Below are 9,655 nucleotides of genomic sequence, written 5' to 3'. Positions count from 1 at the left end.
GTGCTGCCGCACCCACATCCTGCACCCCCCTGCCCCCCTTCCTGAGTAACGTGCCCAGCTGGGCAGCCTGTCCCAGCCCCAAGCCCTCCCTCCCCCACACCCCTTCCCTCTACCTACCCCAACCCCAACAGACTTACCAGCTGGAGGCAACTGTCAGCTGCCTGTTTAGTCGGATACTTCAAATTGATTTGGAGCTTTTAAATGGTCTCCCGATTCGATTCAGATTTGGAGATTTGGTCCCCGTATCGGGCCGAATCTCCTCCGAATCGAATTGGTTACTGAAGCTTCATATAGTCCTTCTAGGCACAGGTCAGTTTACCCTGTTAGACATGGCCCATGATTGCATTTTTATTTCTTTAACAAAAAGACCTCCTAAAAGTAGCCTAATGTTTCAGTGTAGACGCTATGACTGAGCAGTTTTATAGAGCAAGCCTGATTTTCAGAGAGTGTGCGAGTGTGAGTATGAGTGTGTGTGGAGGGAGGGGACAAAAACAAACACACACCTCAAGAGAGAAAGGAAAAACAAAATATTGATACCTGTTGATATATTTTCATATTACAACCTTTTGAAATTGGCCTCTGGTACTTGGATCTGCTGTTTTTAATAAAAGGATTTTCATTCTGGGATATTAGCGCCCAGCTATTCTTTGTCACTTTCACATCTTTTCAAAATAAACCCTCATATACAGAACAATGCTGAGAAATTAAGTGCTTTAGGCTGATACAGCCACATAACTGCAGTGATAAATGTTGCAGCATAGGCTATTATGCTTCCGTTCTAAATAATTTTCATTATAATTCACTTCTGAGAATTAGATGGAAAGAAAGCAGCTATAGTCCCAGTGTTAAAATGATTTTCAAGGTAAAGTACAATATTGGCCAGTCTGCCCATAGGATATATGACCATGCAGACAAAAGCAGAATCCTCCTACTCTAGAGACCATTTCCACAAAAGTGCTTCAAGCCTTAAACTCAGAAAGAAAAGAAACTAAGTCATGAAAGGATGGGTGGGCCAGTGACTGGCATGTGAGCAAACAGTCTGTATAAGTACCTGATGAGTAGATTGCGACCCGGTCAATTCCCCGGTCTTCTGCCTGCAGCTGCTGTAAGAACACTCCAACAGAGTCTGAGATAGGCTTAAGTGTGAACTGGCAACGCTCACGCCGGGATGGAAGATTCACAGAAATCACAGGTAACCCGTTTTGGTAAACCACTGTTACTTCTAGGGAAAAGAATATTAGATTCAAGACAAACTACTTCTAAATATGCAGTACAAGACAGACCTTTGTCACATCCTATATCTTATCTGTCTGGTGTAGACAGGGCAAGGGTGAGGGGTGGTTAAAATGAGAATTTAAGTCAAGAGTTTAAGTTACTGTTTATTGTGCATATGAAGAGCTGAGATATCAATATATATGTGCCAACTCATCATACGTGCAATTAAGAGTGCATCAAATATAATTTCTCACATCTGAGTATTGAATGGTATCCAAGGTTCTCCTTTTCCACAAGTTCACAGAATCTATTTAAGTTTTTGGCACTTGGTTGGAAAAAGCAAAGTGCATTATGTTTTTTGAAGAGTGTACAAAGTGTAGCTGTTAGATAGACGTACATGGTAATTTACAGGAGTAGAGATAGACCACAGTTTAATTTTTGTTTTTATGAATCAACGAAACACTTGGTGCCGTTCAATAAACGATACCACCCACAAAGATCCTTACCTTAACCATCACATCCACCACATCACTCCACAACTTCCAGAGAACCAGAACCCTTATGTTCTAACTCTAATCAAATGTATTTTTGTACTGAATTAATATATTTACAGAGAGTAGGATTAGCTGGTATACTGGTACCATGGAGATAGTATTCAACCTAATGCTTATTGGTAGCTATATATCACTCAAATTAATAGGGACGGGTGAGAAAAATACTTTTTACAGACAACTATTTCATATGCCAAGGTACTGATAAAGACGTATTTTCAAACACTTAGGTATTTTAGCTACAGAAGGATTTGAGACGTATCTTGTCTCCAAATATAGGATCAACCTTTTATTTTCAACAGGGCAGCATTGACATTGTGTTACGGACTGTTCACATACAGGAACAGAGCCCTGAAAGAGGGAGAAAGAGTAAAACCAAATGCCCTTCAATACCATCATAATTAGTTAACCAAGTTTTCCAGATACAGCAGGTGCTGACTAACAGTGTCTATAGTTTTAATAAAATATGACAATTAATTCCTTCTTGCTGCTTTGTGTTTTCGTAATATAAAAATGCTTAGAGTTGTTTTTTCCCCCTCAGTGTACAGCATTTATCATGTCCAAAGGTACAGTCTCATATCCTACAGCACAAGCCAACTCCAATATTAATTTACCTACTGGTGTCTTATTTCTGGTACACACAGAAATTCACTAATTTAAATAAATTACATTGATGTAGCTTTCTTGTCTGGACATATTTTAAAATCAGTTTAAATCCTGCGAACAGAAACTGGTTTAATGCCTATACCAGCTTTCAGCCACAATTTTACAATAAAGAGTTAATAATTATGCTCACTGGAGGGGGAAAAAAGAGTTAATCATGTTCACTGGAGAAAAGTGGAAGCTTATACCTTACAAGTCAGTACAATGGCAAGGGGTAAAGCACCCATGGTGATGGTTATAAGGTCCAAGAGCTCCCCTAACACATCAAAAGACTATGCTGTTGCTGTAACTGAGCTATCATGAATTTCTAGCAAATATACCACAATCCTCAAGCACCAAGCTAAGAAAGTTAACAATAACATAAATAATTATTTGCTACAATTGAGAAAGACTACTCAGCCATGAAGTAAAATATATCGATACAGCCCCCACCCCAAAACTAAAAAAGATGGCAAACCTGTAATAAAATTAACTTTTTATTTTGCACAAAGAAAGAACTCGTTAGTGAGGTAGGAATGAACTGTTTGTTTCAAGAATTCAGAAGCAATACAAATACTTACTGCAACTTATTTTGCAATTCAAATTTTGCAACAATATTGTTTACTAACTAATCATATTACTGCTTCATAGATGTTACAAACTAGTTCCTTGGACCATATTCAATGAATTACTGCCAGAACACAACCTTCCCCTCTCCTTGAGGGTAATTTTTATAAGGTAAATTTACTTCTCTAGGTTAGGGAGACTGCAGACCAGGGCAGGGCAGTACTTCATAAACTAACTTGTTCATAGAGGCATATGGTTACATTCCTTGGCTTTTAGAGAAAAGCATCTTTGGGAAAACCAGAACTTTTGTATCTTTCTGTTCCAATAAGTGCTTGGAAATATCTTCCCATCAACTCCAAACGATTTGCGAGCTGCCTTTGGATAAAATCCAGGATTTAAAGTTCTTGGATTTCTATGAGCTGGGTTATTTGATTGATTAAGCTAGTATTTGTTTTGCTAAGTTTTGTTCAGCTTTCTTTTTCTGACTTTACTAAACTTTATCAGGGTATTCAGATGTACAATTAAAAAAAAAATATCAGTGAAATGTCACAGGTTTAATACTTTGCTTGTTCTGCTAAGAAAATGGGGTTAGTGGCTGTTGATTATGACATTTATATGCAAAGTGTGAGGTTGGTCAAAATAAACTCATTTAAGCAGTTGTAAAATAATCCTGCCTGAATTCCATTAACTTCCTAAAATGCTCTATTTTTTCAGGAAACAGTATTTGCCCTTCAGTGAAAGGAAGCAATATATAACTTCTTTTCAAGTTAAAATTCTGTCAGATTTAGAAGATATCAGATCACATACAGGCTGAGTGAAGGGACTGCCTCAATGAAGGAAAAGGACCGACTACACGAAGGAAATTATCAGTGAAATTCTTCCATTAGACCCTGCCTTTCACTATTGAATTTAGAGTTAGATACAACCTGCAATTAATTGCATAAGTTTACACAGGGAAGAGTTTGTATTGCTTTTAGTTCTTAACGATGGAAAAGATAGATGGATGCAGAGGTGTAAAAGGGCAGCTCTGTGTCTGGGACAGATTTGACTATGGCTATTTTTCTCCCATTTCTCCCAAAGGTTGTGCTTGGGGCTGCTGGCCCTCAGTTATTTTACTGGATGAATGAATCTGATGGACACAGTTGGTATCTATCAGCTGGGAGATTAAACACATTCTCTCAGGTTTACATGTTTGTTACCGTATCTCTGCTTTTGGGTCTGGCAACAAACATGAGGGACAAAGAAGGCATTCTCTTTTCCAGTTGAACACCCAATACTGCCACTGAGAGGTTTCCATCTCACTTTTACATACCGCAGAACTAACATTTTAAATAACTAGTGATTTTTTGGCACCTGAAGTATGGTACCTTACAGAGATCCAATTTTACAGAAAGAATTCAACAACTGGTCTCTGAAAGGCTATATGCTTGAAAAATATTTTGGGGGGCACAGCTTGGGATGACTGCTCATTTCTGAAAATTTAAAACAGAGCCAAATGTATCAAATGAAATTCATCTAGGAGAGCATTGTTTATTTGAACCATTAAGTATCATTTTAAATTCTATGCTAGCAACTATTTTAGCTTATTTACAATTTTGACATGGCTATAAAGTGTTTGCGCTCTCTTCTACGTAACTGTTTGGGCAATAAAAGTCTATAGGCTAGTATGAGCTAAATTAATGATTTTCTAATGTAAAATATTGCTTTGAAAGGAATTTATGATTGGCCAGTCTTTTTACAGTAGGAAAATAATATCTGCACTGGTCTTGTGGTCAGTATATGTACTGGCATGCACAAAATGCAATACAAACTTTTATACGTGATCACAGAAAACTACTGTGTATTGGAACTTGTTTAATCTCAACAGTGTTTTAATGAAAATCAGTTTGATATCATAGCTAGTTGACCTCATCCACCATCCTAAACTCTGATGAAAAACAGTTTCATATGATGTGAAAGCTGGCAGCCTTCTGGTAGTCTCCTACTATTACACTAATATGAAATGTAGCATTATTGTTGTTAGCACTGATGGTAGTATGTACTACCAGAATTGTCACCACCATTTTGCCTAATCCTATTCGAAATCACTCTACATGTCAGTGATAAAAATACAGGCAATGCATCTAAACTAGAAGTCCTACTGTTGCTACCATAGATGAAAGACGGTTCAAGAATTTCCAATGTAATTTATACAACTATGAAAGCACCATAATTCAAGTGGGTCAGGGCTGATTGGTAACTGTAGGTCCGGCCAGGTCAAACTGTTTTGGAGGGGATAGACTTGGACATCTCAATAGTCCCGACACAGACTGAAGAAGTAACACTATCATACCTTTGTTTAATAGTTAAATGATGAGATGTTCCATACTGGCTGGGCTACCTTCACCATGCCCAGGCTTTTGATCGCCTTGTAGCACATGAGTATGAGGACTGACAGGCATAATCATGAAGAAAAAAATATTTGTCACATTACTTTGGATTACTCTTTAAAAAAAATTATACTTACATAGAGTACAAGTCAAAAAGGTAATTTAATATACATGTTATTTTGCTTGTACATTCCACAAAATTACTTCAAGAAATAAAGATTGAAATACTACATACAATGTGAAAAAGAAACTAAAATCAGAATTCACTTATTCATATAAAAGTAGAGCTAGGAGAGACCTCCACAAGTTATCTAGTCTAACATCCAGCTCAAGGAGGGTACTCCTGACTAAACTATCCCAGTCAAGTGTTTATTTCACTTGTTTTTTAAAGTATTCAAGGATAGAGATTTCACAACCTCTTTGGGTAGCCTATTCCAAAGCCTAATCACCCTCACAGTGAGAAAGTTTTTCTTAATCTCCAAACTAAATTCCCTCTGCTGCAGCTTGAGTCCATTCCTCCTAATCCTGTGCCCTACAGCCATAGAGAAAATACCAAAATCCCATATTCATTCTCTTTATGTCCTTCAGGTATTTGAATACTTATCAGCAGGGATCCGGGTTTTCTGTTTCCCACGGAAAACTGGAGTAAACAGCGGATTTTACCTTTTGCCGGAGGCAAACGCAGATTGTTTTAGTAAGAAACCCATGGATTTTCCAGTATTGCAATGAGCCCCCTGCACGCTGGTAGAGCGGGGCTGGTTCTCCGTGGTGGTGTGCACCCCCAAGGAGGGCAGGGGGACCTGTATCCCCTGCCCCCGATCTGTGCGCAGGGCAGGCCCGGGCCATGTGCACAGGCTTATGCCCTGCTGCCCTCTCCGGGGCCTCTGCAGCCCAGCGGGTGCGATTTGGTGCGGCAGGGCTGCGCAGAGAAGCTGCTTGCAGCTGTGAGCTCTGCACTGCCCTGGCAATGTGCCTCCTGCGTACAGGGCTGCTTTGACGGGTGCAACCTCATGTCACTGCCCTCACTGCAGCCCCACATGCAGAAGGTGTTTTGCCAGGGCGATGCAGAGCTTGCAGTGGCAGCCAGTTTCTCCGTGCGGCCCTTCTGTGCCCTGTGCGCTGGGTCGTGCCTGCCGGGCTGCAGAGGCCCTGGGGGAGGGCAGCAGGGCAGAAGCCTGTGCCTACCCAATGCACAGATCTGAAGGGTGCGGGTCCCCCCTGCCCCCTCGGGAGTGTGCACCATGGCAGGGAGCTAGCCTCCTCCCCGCCCCCCCACAACAGAGCTACCTTCGGCCAGGCTGGGGGAGCAGGGGCTGTGGGTGGGGGACGAGGGGCACCAGCAAGGTTGTGGGGGTGAATGAGAATGGGAAGGGCTGGGGGGGAGGGAGACTGTAGGGAGCCTTTAATTTTAATCGGGGGGGGAAGGGGGCAGGTTTTGTGCATGTGTTTTGGGGGTTTTTTTTTTGAGAATTTGAGATTTTTTTTAATCAGACAATTTCCAATTTTATATCAGGGAAAACCAGGATCCCTGCTTATCAAGTCCCACCTCAGTCTTCTTCTCCATACTGAATCCCAGCCTTTTCAGCCTCTCCTCATAAGTCTTGCCTCCCAGGCTAACCATTTCTGTCACTCTCCCCTGGACTCTTTCTAATCTGTCCACATTTTTCATGAAGTGCTTGACCCAAAGCTGGACACAACTCCAGGTGAGGACTTACTACTGCCAAATATAGCAACACAATCACTTCCTTTGATTTGCAAGAAACACTTGTTAATACAACCCAGTACGCTGTTGCTTTTTTTTTTCCTTCCATCAAGAGCACACTATCGTGTCATTCAGCTTATGGTCTACTGTAACTCCTAGATCTTTCTCTGCAGAGGTTTTATTCTACATACTCAGAGCCCAATCTTGGTTGATGCCTTTTTCTTCTACAAATTTCAAATAAGTTTGTATCTGAAAAGTAGCAATTACCTTTCTCATTAGCAAACTAGATTATCTGGGACAAGCATTTCTACCTATGCTTTACTTGTGGTACATGAACACTAAGCAGAGACCAATGTGGAAGCTGTTTCTACTTTATGGTATGCATTTTGTCATACCAAGGCTTTCACAAAGCATTACCTTCTTTAGCAAGATAGTCCTTTGCCTTATGTTACACATCATGACACCAAAAAATATGATGTCTGAGCAAGTGTTAAAGCCTTTGTTCTTACATAAAAAGTATGAATAGTTTTAATAATGAATGCATTATGAAGGCAAAGGCCAAGTATTTCCAGCCGTTTGATGTAAATGGCATAATTGGAGTTTATGAAGTGTACAGTACCCAAGAGTGTCAGAAAACTTAGAATTTTTGCAGGGCAGTTAAGTTCTTCTCTTAAACCTATTATTTGTAAAAAAAAAAACCAAACAAAAAAAAACCCCACCAGATATTGGAAATACTTTGTAAACAAATTAAATCTTTGCTAAAATTACTTTTTAGTTTGTCTACCAACTTAGTAAAAGCACTGGTTAACGAAATACTTCTGGGTGCTACTTGCAGTTTAGAACACTTGTTGTGTTGCAAGTTTTGATTAACACAACTACCTTTTCTAGGAAGTTACTTCAAATGTACTCTCCAAAGATGGTATTTTTTTAAAAACATGCAGCCACCTGAAAGATCTCTCAAGGACCTGTGCTAATGCCATATCTGAATTCTCATCTATTTAAGTTGTGGAGGAAGAAAGGAGGGGAAAATCCTATGGATGGATTTATTACTGATTTTAGCTTGGAACTACAAGGATGAATTGTAGAAAATTTCAGATTCTCCCCTTTGACTTGTAAGCACGTGTTTCACTGCATGTACATAACAAACCTGCAGTTTAAATGGTCATTCCAACTTGTATAATAAATATACTGCACTCCTTAAGATTCTGGCATGTAGGCAACCTGTTATAAACATGATGCAGGCACTTCTCTGATGTACTATTATTCAACCACTGTTTAGAAGGTGTGCCTTATTTTCAGTTTCTAACTTGAAAGTTTTTCAATACCAGTTTTTATTCTCTTGGGATGTATAGCACATCTGTTTTCAGGTAAAATACAGTTTACCTGTAAGTATGTACCAAGGGAAAAGAAAGGGAGTTACTGATTAGTTACCCCCCATTAGCTATTTCAAATGATACAGATGTTCTGGAAGGAATAACGTAACAGAAGCAGAGGCCAGGGGATATTTGGGAGGTACAAAGATGAAGACTGGAGTACAAGTAAAGTGCTGCACTTGTTTCGGGGGGGTGGGGGGGAGGGGGTAGAACCAGGTTTGGTTTAACGACATAGTTACAGAGAAATCTGAAAGAAGGTATGCGAGTGACCTTGAAAACTCCTTGTTCTCATGGGCTATTGAAGTGGAGGGAAAATATGATTTCTGAGAAATTAACATAGTGCCCTCTGTAAGGCCAACAACTACTCTCTCTTCTCAAGCCAAGAAAAGCAAATGATGTTGAACCAAGATATTTCTAGCTTTCTCCCTCCCTTCTTCCCAGAAGAAGGGTACACTGCAATGACTAGAATATAACTAGGGAATATGCAGAGGAATGGGCACCCTCGGAAGATGTTGTGTGTGTATTTCTCCAAACCTTCAGCAATGGAAAGGGTAGGGGAGCACAGCATTTTTTTTTTGAAGCAAGCCACTCCATGAATAGCATTTTGTGCCACTGCTACATTAACGTTTTATTTCGTCTTTTACGGCCTGTGGAAATAAACTGGATTACATCGCAGGGGGAGGGGACAAAACCATCAAAAAGAGGGAAAGTCAAGTCAAAATAAAACCAAGAAGTATTTGCTCACACTCACCATCAGAGGGCACTACAGTACTGCAATAGACTACTCTCAGACTGAGCCATGGAGGAAGCCTCTGGTGTACCTAGAAAATACAAACACAGCAAAATAGAATCATTAATGTAGGACAAATGCCAGGCTATGCCACTGTCAGAATCACATCCTACTGTCATCTCTTCCCCCGCCTTCCCCCTCATCCAAATGATTCTGAGCCAGGCATCCCCGCTCCTATCCAGCACAGGGGTAACCACAAATCAGAAGCATTTGTCAAGAACAGCTTTTTTTGGACATCTGTTATCTAGTAGGGATTTCCCCCTCTGCCAAATTCATCTCTCATGATTTCTGCCCATCAAACCACATGGTATGGGAGGAAATAAAAGGAGTAAAGAATAAAAGGACAGCTTAGGGGGAGAAAAAAAGGCTAAACCGCCATCTTCAGTTAAAACTGAATGTTTACAAGTTAAAACTTAGGATAATCAGTGGTAGGTATATGTGTGTGT

The 9,655-nt window shown here is 40.1% G+C and overlaps 1 protein-coding gene across 1 annotated transcript in view; it reads right to left on the bottom strand.

Moving 5' to 3' along the window:
- The window catches only part of MCU (mitochondrial calcium uniporter), a 21,590-nt gene extending 12,002 nt beyond the window's left edge, over positions 1-9,588 (bottom strand). Inside the window, exons 1-3 of the mRNA XM_006032408.3 lie at positions 9,583-9,588; positions 9,171-9,240; positions 1,052-1,222 (exon numbers count right to left, since the gene is read on the bottom strand). Of these exons, the coding sequence (XP_006032470.1) occupies positions 1,052-1,222; positions 9,171-9,240; positions 9,583-9,588 (247 nt within the window). The remainder of the gene's footprint in view (positions 1-1,051; positions 1,223-9,170; positions 9,241-9,582) is intronic.
- Positions 9,589-9,655: the final 67 nt, after the last annotated feature.

The sequence above is a fragment of the Alligator sinensis genome, unplaced genomic scaffold (assembly GCF_000455745.1).
Source record: "Alligator sinensis unplaced genomic scaffold, ASM45574v1 scaffold1274_1, whole genome shotgun sequence".
Classification (NCBI taxonomy): Eukaryota; Metazoa; Chordata; order Crocodylia; family Alligatoridae; genus Alligator; species Alligator sinensis.
The sequence above is the reverse complement of the archived record's forward strand: the minus strand, read 5'-3'. Positions and strand labels throughout refer to the sequence as shown.